At 40.1% G+C, this 24,375-nt stretch overlaps 1 protein-coding gene across 2 annotated transcripts in view; it reads right to left on the bottom strand.

The window, feature by feature from the left end:
* The window catches only part of tcf25 (TCF25 ribosome quality control complex subunit), a 229,729-nt gene extending 207,729 nt beyond the window's left edge, over positions 1–22,000 (bottom strand). For both annotated transcript variants that reach the window (XM_089135406.1, XM_089135407.1), the window contains exon 1: positions 21,724–22,000. In XM_089135406.1, coding sequence (XP_088991532.1) covers positions 21,724–21,888 — 165 coding nt within the window. In that variant the 5' untranslated portion in view covers positions 21,889–22,000. The remainder of the gene's footprint in view (positions 1–21,723) is intronic.
* Between the last annotated feature and the right edge of the window lie 2,375 nt (positions 22,001–24,375).

Below are 24,375 nucleotides of genomic sequence, written 5' to 3'. Positions count from 1 at the left end.
GTATTTTCTTTATGCAGGTCATACACACAGCAGTGAAATGGTTAAGCCCCCTCCCCCTGGACACACACACTCAGACAGGCACACACACACACAGACAGCCAAAGACACAGAGACATGTAGGCTCAGAGTGACCATATTCAAACAAAAATATCTGACTTTCTGTGGGTCCTAGCTAATAAGTGTAAATTAGAAAGTTGTCCGGCTCGAGGAGTACAATATACATACCAATTTTTGTAACTCTAGTTAAAACTAACAACCCCACTTTTGTCAAAAGGTGGCGCTACTGAGCCCTCACCACGCCCGTTTCTGAAACTTTGCACGTCTACTTGCTAATAAATGTGATGTGTCTGTCGAGTTTCATGCAATTTGAAGCATGCTAAGGGTCTCAAAAGCATCCTAAAAGAATGGTAAAGTTTGATGCGTTGCCACGGCAACAGTTTAAAAGATATCAAGAATCCATTCACAGGTCTACATCTGCCGTATGTTTACATTATACACATGAAGTTTGAAGCAAATCGGGTAAAAATAAAAGTGTAGCAAATGCAACATATAATAATATACATAAAATGTATTAAAGGGGGCCGAAGGCCAATTTAGTTCAAAGGGAAATGATTCATTGATTTGCAATGAATCTATGGAACCTAATCACTGAACCGAGCAAATGACTCGTTTGGAATCAAAAATCCCCACACAAGCTTTCATCCTCAATGTCTTGACTTCATGCTGACCGAGTTTCGTGCCATGTGTTTGAATTCTCTAGGAGGAGTATTTCAAATTCCATTGCGAGCGTTTTACAAACAAACCTCAATAGCCGACTTCCTGTTGGGCTGGGGTAAAAAGTAAGAGTGCGAGGTATAGATGAAACGATGAGATCAACATGTGTACCGAGTTTCATATTATTACATGCAAGCGTGTTTGAGTTATGGACTGAGTGTTCGGACCCCATTCCAGGGGGCGCTGACGAGCCCCCCTACCACGCCCGGGTACCAGCTTCAGCCCGGCTCTGATGGCCGTGGGTTCTGACCCGTGTGCAAAGTTTCAAGAGTTTTTGAGCATGTTAAGGGCTCCAAAAGTGCCAAAAAGGTAGTAAAATAATAATAAGAATAAATAATCCCAAGGAAAACAATAGGGCCTTCGCCCTTTCAGGGCTTGGGCCCTAATAATCGGAAGGAAAACAATAGGGCCTTCGCCCTTTCAGGGCTTGGGCCCTAATAATCCCAATGAAAACAATAGGGCCTTCGCCCTTTCAGGGCTTGGGCCCTAATAATCCTAAGGAAAACAATAGGGCCTTCGCCCTTTCAGGGCTTGGGCCCTAATAAATAATCCCAAGGAAAACAATAGGGCCTTCGCCCTTTCAGGGCTTGGGCCCTAATAATAGAAAAGAATAACCCTAAGGAAAACAATAGGGCCTTCGCCCTTTCAGGGCTTGGGCCCTAATAATAATAGAAAAGAATAACCCTAACGAAAACAATAGGGCCTTCGCCCTTTCAGGGCTTGGGCCCTAATAATCCCAAGGAAAACAATAGGGCCTTCGCCCTTTTAGGGCTTGGGCCCTAATAATAAATATAGCTGCGAGCAGCGATTGCGGGCCCAAGCCGGTGGCACCGCAACCCCGATGCCTTTAGTTACCTAAAGGCACCGGGATGGTGGTAACGCCGGCTTTGGCCTTTTATCGCTGCTCACAGCTATATTTATACATATACACTGTATATATATATATATATATATATATATATATATTAGGGGTGTAACGGTACACAAAAATCACGGTTCGGTACGTACCTCGGTTTTAAAGTCACGGTTCGGTACGTTTTCGATACAGCAAAAAGAAAGAAATGCCAGAGAAATTTCCTATTTGTTTAAAGAAAAAATATTTTTAAATAAGTGTGAGTTTTCCTAGATCTTGAAACTTTCAGGTTTATAAATAGGGGTCATCTTTGAAGGATGAACAAATAATGTTTTGGTCATCACATTAAAAATAACATTTAAATATATATTTATTTATATAATATTTGAATTTTGAAGTGCTGGAAAAAGATGTGTGAAGTACTTGAAAGCATTTCACCATTCCAGCCAAACTGGTTACAGTTAGTGTTACTATATTAAATCCATGGTGAATGTTGCTGGTCTGTGGACGTAAAGTAGCCTACTAGTTCATTCACGGCACAATGTTTCTCTTGGTTTCCATGACAGAGATGAATGCATCTCACTAGATCTCGCAGCGATGTTATTACCTCAGTGGCGAATTCAAATGTTTTCTTTACCGGATCTCTTAGCGTGGTGTGGTAACAGTGTTGCTTGATCGAGATCGGCTCGCGCTGCACAGACGTTGCTGGTCCGAACTGATAAACGATCTGCGAAGCACATAACGAGGAGCGCAGTTTCGTTCTGCTTTCATTACCCTTGCCATTTGAATGTTGCGCAACGTTGTGTTGGCCGCGTCAGCACGAATTTTGCCGGCAAGAAAAATGGTCCAAGCAATCGTTCGGTTTGTATGCGTACCGAACCGGAAGCCTCGAACCGAAACGGTTCAATACGAATACATGTACCGTTACACCCCTAATATTAGTGTTGTCACAGTACCAAAATTTAAGTATTCAGTACCAATACCAGTAAAAATTCACGGTTCTCGGTACCAATTTCGGTACCAAAGCTTAGTTTAAATATTTAAGTGTTTATCACGGTTACAAGTATGGAAACTGTACATTTGTATTATAAACACTTTAGAAAAAAATTAGATAAAATGACCTAAAATAAACAATAGTATACACTAACACATTTTTAAAGTTGTTTGTAAAGTTCTAATCCGTTAACATATATTTAATGCACAATGAATGAAGTGAACAAACATGAACAATCAAGTGTTTCTATTAAATAACATTTACAAACATTAATTACTGTTGTAAAAATATATTGTTCACTCAATGTGTTGATGTGAAGTAGCTAATGTTGATAAATGGTATTGTAGCGTTACCAAACTATAGGCTACAGGAGAAAAAACATGTTTTATTTGATTTGACTGTACTTTTACTTAATCTAAAACTGCATTCATATTTAATTTTGAAAAAGGCTTTTTAAAACTGCTGAGTTATAAAGGCAAGAATATGCCTAGAACTGGCACTGACATTAAATGACATAAATAGGGATGCATCGATACTAATACCAGTACTCTGGTGTCGGTTGAATACTACTGTGCTCATGTACTCGTAAAACTACCCCGAAAGCACTTTAGAGGCCGTTCACATATCGCGCGTGTTTTTTATATTACATTTTTGCGCGTGCTTATTCTTTCCAAAACGCTTGCTCTCACGCGGCGTCTGTTGTTGCTATGCAACGAGTTTTTATTATGAGCGCGCTTGCCGCGCCTATATTTGAAATTGAGAATTTGCATGTAATCGGCCTCTTATGGCAACGTGACATTAGCCTAATCCAAAATATTTCCATATGTGGCTCTTTCCTCCTTTCGTGTCAACAAGTGGATTCAGAGAGAGAGAGCCATATCAGCGTTATGAAGAGGACGCAACTGTGCACCTTTCAGGCGCGTCTAGAACTGGATGAACCTGGTATTCGGTACCTAGAAAAGCTAGTACCGTAACATTTTTTTTTTTTTTAGTACCGACTTGGTACCGAAGTACCGAGTTTTTTCACAACACTAATATATATATATATAAAGCCGGTGGCACCGCCACCTTGATGCCTTTAGGGTTATTCTGTACGACGTGCAAAAACGTAACCCCCGCTTTGACTGTCGAAAAGAAGTGTATTGTAGAGCTTGCATCAATGCGGACTCGATGCACTGTGCGCTGTAACTCCATGTGGCTTTAAGCGCATCATTCTCCACTCGGGATGCGCATAAGCGCTTTGTGCCACACTGTACTAAGCCTTTCATATCATAATGCAGTGACGCAATGACAGATTATTAATTGCCTTTCTTGTTCTGTTCTATCTATTATATGTTGATAATAGATAGGACAGAGCACTAAAAACCTCAAACAAAACACTAAAAACTTAAGCTGTTTGCTGTGTAGTCTGAAAATGAGCTATTTGATTTGCATCCTCTTCCTCTTCACTGTCCTCCGTAAAAACCAGCTATTCAGGTCCATGTTGTTCTAGAAAGTTTGTATGTTGCTGCCTCATTTAACATCTCTGCTATACATTTAAAACGTATATAAATTTTATAGCAGCCATGGCTATATCTAAAATAATGTATCTTTTTGATTTTTGTTATCTTGTTTTTCATGAATGTATTTTACAACAATACAAAGAGCAATGTGTATTTTCCACTAATATAGTTTGTAATGGCTTTTTTGTCATAGATTATGATCATATATTTTTTGGATTTGTTATTTATCTTTATAATGAAGTTGTCTGTATTAAGTAGATTGTGTTTAACACACACAAGAGTGATTTATTAGTTCAACACATAGAGTTATAGAAATTCTACTTTATCTAAAAAAACCCACACTTTATATATTTACACACACACACACATACATACATAAATACGTGTAAATAACAATGCAAAAAGAAAAATTAAATGTGTTTTTAGTCAGAGTATTATTTTATACAGAAACAAATATTTGTAATTCAGATAAGAATGAAGTTAGTGTTTTAAAATCTTAAGGAAAACAAATATATTGAAATGTAGCACATTAATTTTAAATTCATTCAGCTTCAATTACAAATACAATCTTACTTTTATTTAAAGCACACTATACATTTAAAAGATGGGGGTTATATGCCTATTTTGTCATTTAAAAAAATACAAAATTGTTATGCAAAGGATTTAGAGACAAGGACTTGTAGGAAAAATCGCAGCCAGCCACACACACACACATAAACACAGACAACAGCCCTCCCCTCCCCACACAGACACACACACCCACACAGAGAGAGAGAGAGAGAGAGAGAGAGAGAGAGAGAGAGAGAGAGAGAGAGAATCGCAGGGGAAATAAATCCATTCAAACTACAATATCTGACGTTCTGTTGCTCAGAGCGAATGACTTTAAATTGGAAAGTTGATCGGCTTGACGAGAACAATATATGTGGCAAGTTTTGTAACTATAGGTAAAATGAGCAAAGTTATAACACACTTTGTGTCCTTTTTTAGTCATAAAATTCATTTCCTCGCCACGGCCAGACCGTTCGAGATATCAAAAATCCGTCCGGAATTGGGCATCCTCAATGTCTTGACTTCATGCACACAGAGTTTGGTTGTGATTGGTAAACACATGCGTTGTAATTTGATGTATTTCTCCTAGGACAACTATTCAAAAAACCCACAATTCCCAACTTCCATTTGAACTGTCATAAAACTTAGAGCACGAAAGTTGTTTGGCCTGATGTGATCTATAATTGTACCGAGTTTCATATTAATTCATGCAAGTGTGTTTGATCTATGGACAAATGTTCGAATCCCAGTCCAGGGGGCGCTGTCGAGCCGCCCTGCCATGCCCGATGACCAGCTTCAGTCCGGCCCTGATGGCCATGGGTTCTGACCCGTGTGCAAAGTTTCAGAGTTTTAGAGGATGTTAAGGCCCCCGAAAATGCCAGAGAAGTCGCACACAGCAAATAAAGGGTTAAAATTAACCTGAAAGGCACCCCTCCTCTCAATCACACAGAGAGACACTGAGAGACTGGCAAAATTCAGAGATTTTCTCTACATTCAAACAAAGATATCTGACTTTCTGTGGGTCCTAGCTAATGAGTGTCAATTAGAAAGTTGTCCGGCTCGAGGAGTACAATATACATACCGATTTTTGTAACTCTAGTTAAAACTAACAACCCCACTTTTGTCAAAAGGTGGCGCTACTGAGCCCTCACCACGCCCGTTTCTGAAACTTTGCACGTGTCTACTGGCTAATAAATGTGATGTGTCTGTCGAGTTTCATGCGATTTGAAGCATGCTAAGGGTCTGGTATCCTAAAAAAGCATCCTAAAAGAATGGTAAAGTTTGATGCGTTGCCATGGCAACAGTTTAAAAGATATCAAGAATCCATTCACAGGTCTACATCTGCCGTATGTTTACATTAAACAGATGAAGTTTGAAGCAAATCGGGTAAAAATAAAAGGGTGATTTCAAAGCATTTCGAAAGTGACACACTTCCTGCTGCCAGTTGGTGGCGCTATAACTTTGACTCACAATAGTCACATCCATGTGATCGTCCTCTTACAGCGAACACACTGCTGAAGTTTCATCAAGATCAGTTAATGTATGCTGAAGTTATGACACACTTCCTGTTTCACGTTTCGCGCCATGATTTCGTTTCCTCGCCACGGCCTAACCGTTCGAGATATCAAAAATCCCCACACAAGCTTGTATCCTGAATGTCTTGACTTCACACTGACCGAGTTTCGTCGAATTTGGATCAAAGCTCTAGGAGGAGTATTTCAAATACCATTGCGAGCGTTTTACAAACAAACCTCAATAGCCGACTTCCTATTGGGCTGGGGTAAAAAGTAAGAGCGCGAGGTATAGATGAAATGATGAGATCAACATGTGTACCGAGTTTCATATTATTACATGCAAGCGTGTTTGAGTTATGGACCGAGTGTTCGGACCTCGTTCCAGGGGGCGCTGACGAGCCCCCCTGCCACGCCCAGGTACCAGCTTCAGCCCGGCTCTGATGGCCGCGGGTTCTGACCCGTGCAGTGTTTCCCCTAGAAAGTTTTTCAGCAGCGGTGCTGTTAGGTTAATGTCCTTCATATCCTTCCGGTTGAGTGGACGCTGGCGCGTCTTGCAGCCGCTGCTCTCCGGCAACTATTTTTAATTATTCTTAACTATTTTACGTTATTTTATTCTTCTGCCGGATCACTGGACCGTGTATCTACACTCAAGCGAGAGTAAAAGCCTTCACCTCGCTTGGAACGCTCTCATTTAAGTTGCGATCCTGATGCTTCGGTGTGTGAGTGTGGTATACTAACCTCATTCTCCACTCATCTTCTCGACTCTACGCTGCTCCTGCTGCCGTTCTACAATGTGGGCTTGCAAGTTTTACATGTGGTTTATCCTCCTCTGGACTGTTCTTTCAATTTTACACCGACCCGGGGCTGGTCTGACTCTATATACAGCGGCTGATCTCCTACTGCTCCGCGGGCTCCTGTCTGTGCCTCCCCCGCCAGTTTTACAGCTACACCCGGAGATCGCGCTCCTTCCCCGCCGGAGATACTCCCACCGCGGATCTCGCCGGAATTTCCACTTCGATGACTCCAATCCTATAACATCATTCTGGTCCACTGCTCGCCGTTCTCACCGATGCTCAAATCGGGCTGCTGACTACGGTTCGCTTGCTTACTTTGCTAAGGCAGCAAGCCTCGCCCCCGGCTACAACAACTCTTCTTTCAACTTTGGTCTCCTGAATGTCCGCTCTCTCTCTAACAAGGGTCAGCTTATCCAGGATCTCCTCGTTGACCGTAAGCTGGACTTCCTCTGTCTTACGGAGACCTGGCAACAACCTGGTGACTTCTTCCAGCTCAATGCATCCACTCCACCTGGGTTTGTTTACCATTCTCATCCGCGTGGCTCTGGCCGTGGGGGTGGTCTCGCGCTGCTCTATCGCGAGAAGTGGAAGATGTTGCCAGTTTCCATTCCAGTTTTCCGCTACATGGAATGTTCTGTATTTCAACTGCCTGGTCCCACTCCCACAGTTATTGCCACAGTCTACCGCCCTCCCAAACCACACGGTGACTTTTTAAACGAATTCTCCACACTACTTACCCTCCTCTCTACTCTCTCTCCTAATGTCATTCTCCTTGGTGATTTTAACATACATATGGACAATACAAACCTCCCACTCACCAGAGACTTTACCTCCTGTCTAGACAGTTTTGGATTCCATCAGTTTGTTGATTTCCCCACCCACATAAAAGGACATTCACTTGATTTGATTTGTTGCTCTGGTTTAATTCCCTCCAATTGTTCAGCTGATGATGTTCACATTTCTGATCATTTTTTTTTGTCCTTTAATATCTCCCTGTCTCTTTCTGTTATTAAGCCAGTCCGCCAGATTTCATTTCGAAATATTAAAAATATTGATCCAGACATCATATCCTCCTACATTGAAAATTTGCCTATACCTGATCTTTCATCTCCGGACCACCTCGCCATCCATTATAACTCTGGACTTTGCTATATTCTTAATTCCCTCGCCCCTCTCAAAACCCGTTCTGTGTCCTTCTCCTGCTCTGCCCCTTGGTTCTCGTCAGAGCTCCGCCTCATGAAAGCCAAGGGTCGCCAACTTGAACGCCTCTATAAAAAAAACTGGTCTCCACATTCACAAAGAAATGTACAAAACTCATCTTCTTCTCTATTCAAATTCAATAGCTTTAATTAAATCAAACTACTATTCTGATCTCATCTGCTCTAGCGAAGGAAATTCCAGGTCTCTCTTCTCAATAATGCACAAAATTTTCAACCCCCCTGATTCCCTACCCTCCCACATGTACTCTAGCGAGACCTGTAACACATTGATTATTTTTTTAATAACAAAATCAACTCCATTCATGAGCAATTACATTCGACCCCCTTGCCTCCCCCTCCCCCTTTGCCCCTCCCAAATAGTCAGTCATTTTGTTGCTTTTTATTGCCATCCTCCTTCGAAATTTCTGATCTCATCCGTAAATCCAAGTCCTCAACCTGTTCTCTTGACCCCCTCCCCACAGCTCTGGTCAAAACCTATCTCACTTCCCTCCTCCCCCTCATAACCTCTATTATTCATTCCTCTCTTTCCTCTGGTATTGTCCCTTCACTTTTCAAAACTGCATCTGTCTCCCCGATTCTGAAAAAACCTGGCCTAGATCCAACTGACTATAATAATCTTCGTCCCATCTCAAATCTTCCCTTTATTTCTAAAATTCTTGAAAAAATAGTGTCTGCTCAACTCCACGCCTATCTTACCCTCAACAGTTTCTATGAACCTTTCCAGTCTGGTTTTCGCCCTTCCCACAGTACCGAAACTGCCCTAATAAAAATCACCAATGATCTACTCATAGCTGCTGACTCTGGACTCATCTCCATCCTCATCCTTCTTGATCTTAGTGCGGCCTTTGATACCATTTCTCACACCACTCTCCTCAATAGACTCTCTTCCCTTGGCATCTCCCATACCCCTCTGGATTGGTTCCGCTCAGATCTCTCTGACCGCACTCAGTTCATTCAACTCAAATCTTTCACATCCCACCCCTGCCCTGTCACTTCTGGCGTCCCTCAAGGTTCAGTTCTTGGCCCCCTCCTTTTCATCACCTACCTACTTCCCCTCGGTAATATTTTCCGCAAATTCAACATTCATTTTCATTGTTACGCTGATGACACTCAGCTCTATATATCCAGCAAACCCACCTCCTCGCTCCCCCCCTTGTCCCTTACTAACTGCTTACTTGAAATTAAAGACTGGTTCACCTTAAACTTCCTAAAACTTAACAGTGATAAAACTGAACTCCTTCTTGTTGCCACCAAATCCACACTTTCCAAAATTAATAGTTTCACATTACCCATTGATAATTCCTTGGTCTCCCCCTCTCCTCAGGTCAAGAGTCTGGGCGTAATCCTTGACTCCTCCCTATCTTTTCAGTCACACATTAATAACATCTGCCGGTCTGCACACTTCCACCTTCGCAACATTAACCGCCTCCGTCCCTCCCTTACCTTTCACACTGCCTCTATCCTTATCCACAGCCTCATTACCTCCTGCCTTGATTATTGCAACTCTCTTCTTTTTGGCCTCCCTCAAAAATCTCTCCATAAACTCTAACTTCTTCAGAATTCAGCTGCTCGTGTCATCACCAGAACCCCCTCTTTTCATCATATAACCCCTGTCCTTCAACAGCTCCATTGGCTCCCGGTTCAATTCAGAATACAATTTAAAATCCTTCTTCATACTTTCAAAGCTATCCATAACCTTGCTCCTCCATATCTATCTGACCTACTCCACATCGCTACCTCCTCCCGCTCCCTCAGATCTTCCTCTTCCTTTCACCTCACTGTACCCCCTGCTCGACTTGTCACCATGGGGAGCAGAGCCTTTAGCTGCTCTGCTCCCCAGCTCTGGAACTCACTCCCGCCTGACCTCCACAGTGTTGACTCTTTCCCCCTGTTTAAAACCAGACTCAAAACTCACCTGTTCCAGCTTGCTTATTTGTAAATACACTGTTCTTGTCCTTGTCCGACTGTTTTATACTCTTGTGTTTTATACTCTTTTATACTCTTGTTCCCTGTTTTTATTTTGTAAAGCGACCTTGAGTGCTTAGAAAGAAGCTGTTAAATAAAATGTATTATTATTATTATAAACCTACGTTATTGTAAGAGGTTAGCGACCCCTAGCGGCGGAGAAAAATACATAATGTAGCTTTAATGGGGTCATGAACAGAGAATTAAAATTTTCCTTGATATTTTGACAGTTAAGAGGTTGTTATACTATAAAAAAATAACCTGTAAGTTTTAAAACTCAAACTAAAATGTAGAAATTGATCGGGGAAAAATAAAACATCACAACCCAGAAAAAGATTATTTACAATTTATTGAACATTTTTTTCTTAATGGCAAAGGCCACACCCAATCTGTGAGCACTTAATTTTTCTGGGCTTTTCAGATGTGTGTGAGTGAGAGTGATACTATTTTATGTTTTTGCAAGAAGCCTTATGCTCATCTAGCCTGCATTTATTTAATCAAAAATACAGAAAAAACAGTAGCCTAACATTGTGAAATACTATTACATGATGTTATTTTTTAATAATAAAAGAATCTTTAAAAAAAGGGCAGATATCATCATATTAGAATGTAGGGCTTGGTATTGACACAAATTTCACAATTCGATTCCGATTCATAAGCTTGCAATTCGATTCGATTCCGATTCGATTCAATATTGATTATTTTGGATATCAGTTACAATAAATGGCAAATTTTCTCAAGGAAATCAAATCTCTTAACTAATGCTGTAAACTATCATGGGAGTCTAGTTGTAGTAGCCTGCTAGGCTTCATTAGCCTAATATGAAGGTAATAATGAACTGTTTTGTAGCTATAGACCATTTCACAAGATGTAAACAACACTGGTCCAGAAACACTTCCTGTTTCAGTTTGTAACTGTTTTCTTTATTTCACATGTAAAGAAAACATCTTAAAGATGTTTGTTTAATTTTTTGATTCAGTTGTATATGTTCTGTTGGTTGTATTTTATCCCAGCTTTTATGTAGTGTTAAAAAACTGAAACAGGAAGTGCTTCTGGACCAGTGTTGTTTACATCTTGTGAAATGGTCTATACAAACACTTAAATTACACTTTTATTTATTTTTATAATAAGAAGATTATATAAACATTTAAATGGTGACTGTCATAAAAACTTGCCAGATTTATTCAAATATGCATTAAATATTGAAGAACATTAAGATTATCATGCATATATAATATGGTGTATATATTTAGCAAAATACTCCTCTCTAGAGTTATTTTTCTAGCTGACTAACGAGTTGACGTGGGTTTTCTGAGGTAAATATGACGATACATTGATTACAAGCTGTTTAACTGACGTCTTTCCACGGTTGAAACACTGATTGAGCGAATCAATGTGACATGATACGGATTTCGATAAGTTGTACTCTATCTTTTAACACACTTTCAGATGCTCATTCATGTTTATTTCGCGCTGTGACTGGTATTATTAAGCCGGAAGAGAGATCAGCGCTACTGCTTAGCTGCGCCAGAGCGATCTCACGCCACAGCGCCAAAACACTATTTATGTCTTTGAATTTCTAAAGAAAATGGACGTAATTTGAAAATTGAGACTTTGTTTCAGATCAATAGTAACAAAGGACAAAGATTATTGCGATTTTTTTTTTATTGTGCGCAGCCGCGCTACAATGATCCATTCTTTCAAATGAAACAGGATTACTAATCGATTCTTGAGATTTAAGAATCGATATCAGTTCGTAAAAACGAGAATTGATTAATATCGAGAAATCGATATTTATTACCCAGCCCTATTAGAATGATTTCTGAAGGTTTGTGTGACACTGAAGCCCCGCAAAGTGACAAAGCCCCCCCTCCCCCCTCCTCTCTGCACGCGCCTGCTAACCTCAGCTCCTCCATGGTCCCCATCTGCCTTTCTCTTCACCAACCAATTAAGTAGACTCATCTGAAAAATTAAATAATATTTAACTATCAGGACTATGAGCAGTAGGTGATACTTCCTCGTCCTCATGGAAATAGTTCGTACCGCTTTCTCCTTTCCACAAGTGCTCGCTGTCCAGTGGAGTCTCTCGTTGCTATGCAACCTTTAACAGAGGTGCGATTTTAAAAAAAACGCGCGTCATTTCTATTCTGAGTGGAGCGCGTATGGTTTATTTAAATTAACGAACGGCAACGTGACATTAGCCTAATCGAAAATATTTCTATATATGGCTCTTTCCTCCGTTCTTGTCAACAAGTGGATTCAGAGCCACATTAGCAGCGCTGCCGGTCGCCATGTCTGTGTTTTTAGGTGTATAAGTGAATGAAGTGAATGTCATGATATTGCTGATCATGAAAAGATTTTGCAGCGGCGCTGAAAATCCAGCGGCGGCGCTGCGCCGCTGCTGAATACATTGTAGGGGAAACACTGCCGTGTGCAAAGTTTCAAGAGTTTGAGCACGTTAAGGGCCCCAAAAGTGCCCAAAAGATAGCAAAATAATAATAAGAAGAATAAGAATAAATAATCCCAAGGAAAACAATAGGGCCTTCGCCCTTTTAGGGCTTGGGCCCTAATAATTATAGAAAAAAAATAATCCCAAGGAAAACAATAGGGCCTTCGCCCTTTCAGGGCTTGGGCTCTAATAATCCTAAGGAAAACAATAGGGCCTTCGCCCTTTCAGGGGTTGGGCCCTAATAATCCCAAGGAAAACAATAGGGCCTTCGCCCTTTCAGGGCTTGGGCCCTAATAAATAATCCCAAGGAAAACAATAGGGCCTTCGCCCTTTCAGGGCTTGGGCCCCAATAATAGAAAAGAATAATCCTAAGGAAAACAATAGGGCCTTCGCCCTTTCAGGGCTTGGGCCCTAATAACCCTAACAGTTTCAAGAGGGTCCTCGCACTGTTAGTGCTCGGGCCCTAAAAATAACCCTAACAGTTTCAATAGGGTCCTCGCATTGTTAGTGTTTGGGCCCTAAAAAAAAATAAAATAAGCCTAACAGTTTCAATAGGGTCCTCGCACTGTTAGTGCTCGGGCCCTAAATATAATCCTAACAGTTTAAATAGGGCCTCGCACAGTTAGTGCTCGGGCCCTAAAAAAAAAAATAAATTACCCTAACAGTTTCAATAGGGTCCTCGCACTGTTAGTGCTCGGGCCCTAAAAATAACCCTAACAGTTTCAATAGGGTCCTCACACTGTTAGTGCTCGGGCCCTAAAAAAAAAAAATAATAACCCTAACAGTTTCAATAGGGTCCTCGCACTGTTAGTGCTCGGGTCCTAATAATCCTAACAGTTTCAATAGGGTCCTCGCACTGTTAGTGCTCAGGCCCTAAAAAAATAACCCTAACAGTTTCAAGAGGGTCCCCGCACTGTTAGTGCTCGGTAGTGCTGTAGCGGCGCGTCGATGACGTTGATGATTCGCTTCTTTATTTATTTATTTTTTGCATGTCCCGGCGGTACAGCTTGCCACACACACGTGGGAGAACGAAACATTGCAGAATAGAGGACGAAGACAACTAGAAGTGAATGTGCTATCCATTAAATGAATCACACACAGTAAACAAACCCTTAAGAAAAAAAATTGCAATTTAGACGCGCAAACTGGGTGCCGGTGTGGTGAGACGTACAAGCTCGGGCAGATTCGGCTCGAAGTCGTTCCTGGACGTGGCGCCGGGCGCGTTGTTACAAAAAAAGGCATACACACAGCCAGCCACAGTCTTCCTGGTCTTGCGCACCCAACGGGTCATTTTTGCCGTGCACACATTCGCGCTCGTGCGGACGTGTCGAGTATAAACCAGGCTTTAACTCCGTGTCAGCACGCGCTCTGATCAGTAGGTGAACTCCGCCTCCGTTTCCCTCCTCAGCTGATATTAATATTTAAACATTCTCTATGATAAAAAATGTTTGTAAAAAATATTTTAATAACACGGTTTTGGTGGTTGTAGAGTTATGATGGTGTTCAAATACATAACATTAGACTAACGATAGCCAGCTTATAGTAGCTTGATTCAGTATGCTAGTATTTATTTGAGATATTGTTTTTTTATTAATTGAGCAGCAGAAAAAATATTCTTTATATTAGTCGTCCAATTAGTCGACTAATCGATAAAATAATCGCCCAACTAATCGTTTAGTTAATAATCGTTTACCCCAGCCCTAGTGCTCGGGCCCTAAAAATAACCCTAACAGTTTCAATAGGGTCCTCGCACTGTTAGTGCTCAGGCCCTAAAAAATAACCCTAACAGTTTCAATAGGGTCCTCGCACTGTTAGTGCTCGGGCCCCAATTATAAAAAACAAAACCAACCAAACAAAATAAATCTTATAAAAGCGAATGTCATGACGAAAGGCGCCTCAGGAATCGTCAGGATTAACTCCATGTGTATGGAAATTTGATTTATTCAGTTTATTTGTCACTTGAATTATTGTTAAATATTGGTTTAATAAGATTTAATTTCTTGGGTTTGATTTAGTTTTATATATACATGTATTTTTTTTTCTATTTTGTATTTTTTATTTAATTACTATTTATTTGGAGCAGGTACAGCTGTGTGTGATGCTTTTGTTTCAGAGGGGAAAAAACACATTTTATTTCAAAAAAATGCTTTTCAATGAAATAAAATGTTCAAATGCTAAAGCTTTGTTTTCATTTTATTATTTTGTTTGTTTTAAACTTTGTTCATTTTATTAATCCTTTGACACAGAACAAATACATAAGTATGCATTTGTTATTACAAAACTATTAACATTTGTTAATACTAGTACCTTGCCTGTCTTTTGTTAATAGGACAAAACATAGTTATTATATTTTATAATATTTTTTAATGAAATCGTTAAAAAATATTTATAATAGCATTGTTTTAAAGGACAACTCTGGCGCAAAATGAACCTTTAGTCTAATTACACATTGTTACCTAGTCAACCGTTATCAGAGATTTGTTTTCATGATTGCCGAATATAAATAGTTTTATCTCTAAAAACAGTTTAGCCTATAACGCTAGTATAATGCTAGTATATGGGGCATAGAGTAATGACAAATAAAAATCGCTTGTCATTACCACTAACAATTAAAAATCGCATTAAAAATTGGCATTAAAAATCGCGACATCAAACTGTTTATACCAGTGTTTTGACTGCGAACGACTAATGTTAGGTACAGATATTAGACAAAAAGACGACGTCTCATGTTATATGTTGACAAACTGCACATAGAAACATTGTTCGCGATGTCTGCCGTCAGATATTCCCGTCTGGACGACTTTAAAACAGCCCCCCTTTAAAACAAGGTTACCCAGACATAGGCATGTGCCGGTATCAAATTTTCATGCTGCGGTTAATTGAAGAGCTTTTATCACGGTATACGGTATTATCACGATATTTTAATGAAATTAATATTTTAATGCTCAAGAAAAACAGATGCATTGTGTGTCTCTAAAAAAAAACCCCAACTTTTTTTAAATAGTTAATTTTAAACTATTTAAAGAATTTTTTAAGTTTAGTGACAACATGTTACAATGCTTATGATACAATGACTGGTAGGTTACTGTTTGTATTATTCAATTAAATTCTTGGATTTGATTTCAGTCTTCATTCAATATTGACTCTTTTGGATAAATATTAGGTAGGCCCCAGTCTTTTAATATTTCTCAAGAAAAAAAAATACACATAATGCTCTAAACATACAAAGAGAAATTAAATATAATATTTAGCAAAAATACTCCTTGTTATTTTTTTCTATTCAACTAATTTGCTGGACATTAAATGGCTTTCCTGAGGTAAATGTAACGTTTTGTGACATAACTGTTACTGACCTGCAGTGTTACTGACCTCTTTCCGTGTTTAAAAACACTTATTGATCGTTATTATGTACAAGTAAATATACCTTTCGGTAAGTTGTACTGTATCTTTAAATAAAAACGAAAGTGACATGATCGGTTTACTTGAACTGAGGAGCAACGATCTGTGATCAGAACCTAAGAGCTGATTTATCAATAAGAACTTTCATATCAAAAGTAACCTGCTCTGTCTAGTCTGTCGGTGTCAGTGTCCTCTTTGCTCTGTGATTTTTCTCTATGGGAGAGCATGTGAAAAGTGTCAAATGCGTTAAGCGCCCTTCAGACAGGACGCGGAATGCGCGACGCTGACCGCTTTGTTCAACGTTGCCCTTCAGATACAACGCGATTTGCCATTTTACAAATAAAAAGTTTAACTATTTTGAACTTTAACCCTGGCGTGTGTTGGTCGATGCAGGTCGACGCAGCAGCAAAACATCCCTGTGCGTTGCGCGCGTATTCCGCGTCCTGTCTGAAAGTCTCAAGCTGAATGCGTGAGAGTTGGCAGCCCTGCGGGGAAAAATCGTCGTGAGCGTTCCGCCATGCTTCTACTCCATGTGAGGATTGTTTGACTAGTGCGCACTGTCGCATGCACACAGTGCTTATGTGGGGATTGTTTACATCAGAGTGCGTGCGTGTTTTGCGCAGCACGCAGTGTTTGAGCGGTTGATGGAAAATAAGTTAATGCACGCTCTAAAAGTCTAAATTCGAATCTATTATTTTTCACGGTATTTTGAAGAGCCCGCGATAACAATATCGTGCATATTCATTACCGCGATTTATCGCATTACCGATTACCGGCACATGTCTACCCAGACAGCAAACTGACATTGAATCAACGTGGAAACGACGTCTCTCATGACATCGAAACAACGTTGATTTTGCTCATCGAATTAATGTTGAACCAACGTCAGACGCGGCATTCTTCAAAGCTAAATGAAAATCGAAAATTCGTTTGCTTTCATAACGTTGAAACAACGTTGATTTCAAGTTGATTTTCCGCTAGTTTAGAAAGAATGACACGTCTGACGTTGGTTCAACGTTAATTCGATGAGCAAAACAATGTCAGATCAACGTTGTTTCAATGTCATGTTTCCACGTTGATTCAAAGTCAGTTTGCTATCTGGGTAGTGCCCCATGAACTTTTGCCGTTTATATGAGCATATACAATCGCTTAGTACAGCCGTAGTTGGTTTAAGTCTACCATGTATGGTTACTTTTTTATGGCTTATATCTCAAATGTCAATGGAGATATTGTACTGAATTTTTACTTCCGGCACCGGCTGGGGGCGGGACTGTGATGATCTATGAGCGCTGTCGTCCTCACGCTGCTATGATGTATGGTTCTGCAGTTGGTTACTAGACCCCTTTTGCGCCGACGTCACAGTTACGTCACGGCGCTAGCTGGAGGCAAAACAAAGTGAAAACTGGAGGCGGCCAATACAAAGCAGCACAGATTCGGCTACATAATAAGGAGCTTAAATAATTGTTACTATTATTAAATGTCATCTTGTTGTGTTGTTTGGTGCAAGAATTGATGAAAAATGAATATGCTGTATCTGGAACTTTTATTTCTAGAAAATATTTACATAATTAAAATCGCACTGTAATTTCACTCTTTAAGGCCTGTTCACAACGGGACGAATTTCGCGCGCGTTATTCGTCGACGTTTAACGCCTCGTGACTAACCAATGGGCGCCAATGTGAGTGTTCACACCGACGCGAAAAACGCCACGCGTAAAAGCGTCATTTTTAAAGGGGTCATGAAGTGGCTTTTAAAATGTTATTATATTGTTGTCTGAGGTCAACTTATGACGTTCGCTTTGTTTTTGCATTCAAAAACATCAAAATGAATAAGTAATAGGCTATTTTGTACCCAAGTTGTGAACCTTCCTGAAAAACGGTCGGTTTTTATGGGCGTGCGTGTCGCACTGAAGACTTGGAAATAAACGCCCACTGCTGTGAGTGGATAACAGTTTTGCATACTATAATGAGTTTAACTCACCCGTCGGTGTACGTGGGGGAAAACGTCCAATGTTGTCAAATGGCAACCGGATTCGCCTATACATGTTCAACCAAGAGTCCGTTTGTTGCACAATTCCTGTCAGATCCAATATAGACGGGCACAGCATGTTCTTTACTCTTAATCGTCTGCAAATCCAGTCTTGTTTACAAAACAATCCTCAGTGAAATGAAGCGAACAGACGACGATGTTTTACCCTCATCAGCTGGAACATCATTAAAAATAAAGTTTATCCATGAAGTCCTATTGGAATCCAGAGGAAGCTTATGCAGCGACTGTCTTCTTCCACAACCAGGCACTGCACAATATTCTGTATTGCTCGGTCAGTAGAACAATCCGGTTTGTCATCACGAGGTAGGCATACGTTAGGCTACTTAGCTATGCGTGTAATGCGCGAATCGGTGGGCGGGGCTAAACCGGCTGTGTTGAAGTAGGCGTTGATCTTCTTCTGCGGGGGTGGTGTTTTAACCCCTTCGACGTCATAGTTTCCCACTTTTAAAAACGAGACGTTTTCAGAGGCTGGTGTCAATAAAAGCTTTTATTGGACTAACAAGGACGTTTTCAGTTCTGAAACTTACAGGATATTCTTATAATATGATGACCTCTTAGTTGTCAAAAGCTCAAGGAAAATTTGATTTCTCAGTTCATCACCCCTTTAAAAAAACGCCTCGGGTTCGTTTTTTTTTGGTTTGACGCGCCGCGGGTTTGCTCACGTGTCTGGTACTTATTAAGTTACAGTAAAACACAACTTGAGGGCGCTCAAACACAAAACGGTCTTGCCGAGGACACATACGGCGAAGAAGAGATAAGATACCTCTGGGCAAGATGAATGTTGAGCTGCTGGTCTCGGAGCATAAAGAGCTATAAGATAATATTTATATTAGTATTTCTGTAATAATAGTATAGTATAGGGTGACCAACAGTCCTGTTTTCCCGGGACATGTGTAAAACAGTCACTTTGTGCTTTATAGAATCTGAGTGGAGATGAGAACTGCGCATATAGTGTGCGTAATGTCAGTTAGATTTTGACAAGTGAGGAGAGGAGAACCGCTCTGCCGACTCTTTGTATTCTTTCTTTTATTTTATTTTTCTATTGTGACCAGATGTTTGTTTGTGTTTTTTTTCTCGCTCGATCCCCATACGAGGAGGACGAGTGTTTGAGTGGTTTTATTAAACGCGGGGAAATACGACAACTCTCATCTCTCGTGCATCTGTTCATCCGACATCTGCTATGTTTTTATCTCTGGGCAACATCTCAACTTTGCGTTACACATGTCCTGTTTCCACGTCCTCCTGACTGTTTTTAAGTGATCAAAATGTCCTGGTTTTCAAACAAAAACTGCTGGGAAAGATCAGTTCTACAGCAAAATATAGATGGGCAAACAAGGTGGATGAGGAAGAAAAACAAGATAAAGAGAATGAAAACTAAAGACATAAATAGATTTTGTTAGTTCGTTTTTGTAAGTTTGTGAGAGCTATTTTTTTTGTTACATTTGGAGGCATTTCTTTTAGTTATTTATTATTTATATATTTATTTTTCTAATACAGAAGACATTATTTCTATCATTTTTTCATTGGTTTTTTTTCTATCTGTCATAATAAAACATTGAGACATGAATATGATCACCCTAGTATAGTATTCTATTATTATTTCCATTTACATTAAAGGGTTAGTTCACCCAAAAATGAAAATTAAGTCATTAATTACTCACCCCCAAGCTGTTTCAACCCCGTAAGACCTTCGTTCATCTTCGGAACACAAATTAAGATATTTTTGATTAAATCTGAGAGCTAGATCAGTCCTAGATAGACTGCCTAAGGGACTGGCTCTTGACGGCCCATAAAGTCATTAAAGAAAAGGTTTAAATATTCCATGTGCCTACAGCGGCTCAATTATAAGTTTATCAAGCGACGAGACTACTTTTTGTGCGAAAAAAAACATAAATAACGACTTTATTCCACTATTCCATTACTGCCTTATGGGCGCATGCGCGAGAACTGAGACGAGGACGTTCTCATTCGTCTACTTCTTGTTACCGGCTGCTCACCGCTTAGGAGTTTTACCGCCACCTACCGTATAAGATGATGTGCTGATATAGCTGGAAGCGCAAAACTTTCTGTTTACAAGCAGAGGAAGATGCGTGCTGTGCACTTAAAAGCCTTTAATCTTCTCAAAAAACGACAGTGTTCCTTATAATCCGGAGCGCCTTATATATGGATCATCATTTACGGTAGGTGGCGGTAAAACTCCTAAGCGGTGAGCAGCCGGTAACAAAAAGTAGACGAATGAGAACGTCCTTGTCTCAGTTCTCGCGCATGCGCCCATAAGGAAGTAATGGAATAGTGGAATAAAGTCGTTATTTATGTTTTTTTCGCACAAAAAGTAGTCTCGTCGCTTGATAAACTTATAATTGAGCCGCTGTAGGCACATGGAATATTTAAACCTTTTCTTTAATGACTTTATGGGCCGTCAAGAGCCAGTCCCTTAGGCAGTCTATCTAGGACTGATCTAGCTCTCAGATTCAATCAAAAATATCTTTATTTGCGTTCCGAAGATGAACGAAGGTCTTACGGGGTTGGTACAGCATGGGGGTGAGTAATTAATGACTTAATTTTCATTTTTGGGTGAACTAACCCTTTAAGCGCCATCTAATGTCAGGGAATGAATTTGCATGTTCACTCAGCTCATCGTCAGCGAAAAACGCTTGGGTGTGAACACAAAAAACGCGTTGAAAAACGCTGACGAATAACGCGCGATGATATTCGTCCCGGTGTGTACGGGCCTTTACATTGTCGTGGTCTCGGCGCTGGCTCTGCAGAACTGCGGATCATACACACAAGTCTTGTACAGGACCATATAGGCATCTAAAGATGTATATGCCCTCAGTTTCTCTTTACGATCGGTTTCTCTATAAGGAAGGTGTAGAAGTCAGGCCACTCAAGTTGACTACACGCTCACTCAATGCATGGACGATCTGGCAGGGTTAACGTACGTTACCTCGGTTGAGTGACTACGTACGTTAACCCTGCCAGATCGTCCATGCATTGAGTGAGCGTGTAGGTGGCTACGGGTCGGCCAATCTGGTTCTGTCCGTTAAAAATAACTTTTGGAAATAACAATCGCGGTCCTGGACACTGAGTGACCTTACACATTAAGATAATATCGGATTTTCTCCAGTCATTGTTAAAAAACAAGCTAACAATACTTGCTAACTAGCGTTAGTGAAGCGGCTAGATGGATCTTTCTGCCTCCACCTAAGCTCCGCCCACAAAAAACGTCACCATGTTTACCAAACTAAAAGGGTCTATTGAAAAATTTAAAAAAAAAATACCAGTCACAACAGCAATCTTCGCCAGGTAACGTTTATGGCAGGACAGGACATCACAATTATACCCGAACTTCCTCCCAGTGATTTGAGAGGGTGTTGATGTCCAATTTATTTTAATTAGGAAACTCGTTTACAAAACGCCCGTGAAGGAAGCAACTATGAATTACACGCAAGAAGCATATGTGACGACAAACAAATCATACAACAGCTCATATTTCAGAATTACTATGGTATTTGGGGCACCAAAAAGATTTTAGACTAATAACTTTAAGCAAACTGAAGTAACATGTAAATATCATGTAAGTTATACGTTGATCATTTAATATCATTTAAGTACCATAGTAATTCCACCTCTACAATATGACAATAAAATAAGATGTTACCAGCTCAAATATGTTGCTGATGTTCTTCTGCTTCTGGGCTGTTTGTGTGTTAGTCTTCATCTGCTCGTCTTCACCTTTGTCATCTTCCTCAGTAAGTTTGAGCTCGTGTAAAGCAGCCTGAGCGCGCTGCTCGCCCTTCAGCCTACGCAAAGCACGACTCGACATGATGGACGTCAAATCAACTGATGATCAGTGATCAATAATCTCGCATCGACTCGACCGCAAATGTCTCATAAACTTGAGGATGTTCTTCTTCTTCTTTTGGTTTTATGGCGGGTTGCGAACCAACCTTAAAGGTGCATACCGCCACCTACTGTGATGGAGTGTGAAGAGAATGAACAAAAATTTCCTAAATCCTATTATATAACCAACTATTCTTAATAAACCTCATGATTGCCTTTATCTGTTTCCCTGAATTTGGACCATCATTTAATAATTTGGTTATATTGAATTCCTGACACCCTACTGCTTGCAATTCTTCCTTAAGAATCCTCCTTTTCTTATTAAGCCTTACATTCCTTCAATGTTCGACTGTCTCCTCTATTGAACAAACTTCACTTAAACCTGTGTTATGTTTCCCTATAATGTGTAAAGTATGATTTAGATTTGAATGTCCTGTTCTAAAATGTGTGAAAATAACTTGTTCTCTTCTACTTAAGTTGTGGATTATATTGCCTCGCTTTATGTTTTTTTGGACCTTATAATAATGTCCCTTGAGGATGTTCAAGAGTATGAAACACGAGACGTCACCTTAAACCGAAGTGGGTGTGTTCAAAAAGTACGCGACCCGGATGCTATTTTGTGAACCTTGTGCTTCCTAATTTTTACATATCCCAATATATTATTATTATTATTATTATTATTATTATTATTATTATTATTATTATTATTTAAACAGATGCAATGACTCCTTATTTATTCAAAACTAAAATTGGGTCACAGAGGGACCCATCACAGTTCATAGAAGGATGAAACCTTTTTCTTGATGATTCCACAGTGTCTGGTGACGCGGACTTTGAATTGATTCAAACAACAAAAAGGGACAACTTTAATCGGGCCAAATTAAGCCTCGGAGATGAACGGTGTAGGCGTTGTGGCTATCTCGCTTTTTGAGCCAACGAGCGCCCTCTGCATGACTGTAGCCTCTAGTAAACAGTTATTTCTATCTAAATTCGAGTTACTAACTAGAAAGTCAGAGGGGTTATAAAACACGTACAAAGTACATTAACCTGTGAAGGAGCGCTAGATAAAGCATGACGTGTGAGAGTAATAATCAGCTCCAGGCACGGGGTGATGGGAAATGTAGTCGAATACGTGGTTAATACGGGTTAATGTCTATGGTTAATACTGCGGTAAGGGGGCCCTCTGGTGGCGATCAGAGGGAGCATACAACATCACTTCTGCACAGAAGATTCCACCTCCTTATGACGACCAGGGCCCGTATCCCTAAAGAATTTTTGTGCAAAAAGTGGCTCTTAGCAGCCAAATTCTAAGAAAATTCTCAGAGTCATGACGTTTTCTAAGAATTTTCCCTTAAAAGTGACATGAAATTCCCAGTTAATATGAAAGCTATTCCTCAAGAATCCTAGCGATTAAAATGGCTCCTAAGGCGAGATCTGCTAAGAGCAGGGAAGAGGACTTTTAGTAGCTTAGGAGTTCCCCTAAGCAGCTGCACAAAATTTATTTTTTTTCCTTTTTTTCTCCATTTTCTGTGTTTGTAGGATATTTGTTAACAAGCTTTCATAAATAGCCCAGATAGCATGGTAACATTAATTCAATGTTGAGTTTTGATCCAAGCCATCATTTTGGTTGAGATTGGCATTTCAATGTTTAAAGTGTGTTGGATCAGCATTGAAATGTTGATGAAAGCCAACAGCACACATGGGTGGAGACAGTGACATTGAACTAACGGTGATTTGTAGTTGATGAGCACAAGATCATTCAGGCATGTATCTCTGCAGAACACTAGTGGGTGTTTAAACACTAGTGGATCAGCTTCCTCCTCCGAATCACAACCTATTAATAATTGTTGCTTTTATGGGTTTTGTACGGTTTTGTAGTGTCGGGGCGTGAGGAGGGAAGGGGCAATAACTATGTGTGTGTGCGCGTGTGTGTGTGTGTGTGCGCGTGTGTGTGTGTGTGTGTGTGTGTGTGTGTGTGTGTGTGTTACCTGAATGGGTAAATGTGAACATGCCATGTGTATGCAAGAAAACTGACTACATGCAAATAATTGTACATAAAGTTAATTCATTGTCTGAAAGTTTCAATGTTTGAACAGTGTGATATAGTGTGTAATGGAGGTCAAATGCCACTGTATATAAATTTTATGTTAAAGGGCACCTATTATGGAAAATTCACTTTTACATGGTGTTTGAACATAAATGTGTGTTGTTGGCAGTGTGTAAGCAAAACCACCCTAGAATGATAATAATCCACCCAGTGTTTTTTTTTCAATCTCAATAAATCATCTGCACTGTCTCAGAATGAGCTGTTCTAAGATTCAGCTCTTTGTGATGTAGAAAGTGAGAAAGGGATTTGAATGACAGTGTGGTTGTGGCCTAGACCCCGCCCTCGGTGATCTGTACACACCATCCTCCATTGTTTCAAGGACAGCCGATAATGTCTCTTGGAATCATAAGTGTTCTGTCATGG

This window comes from Pimephales promelas, chromosome 10, assembly GCF_988280905.1.
Source record: "Pimephales promelas chromosome 10, fPimPro1.hap1.1, whole genome shotgun sequence".
NCBI lineage: Eukaryota > Metazoa > Chordata > Actinopteri > Cypriniformes > Leuciscidae > Pimephales > Pimephales promelas.
This window is presented reverse-complemented; position numbering and strand designations above follow the sequence as displayed.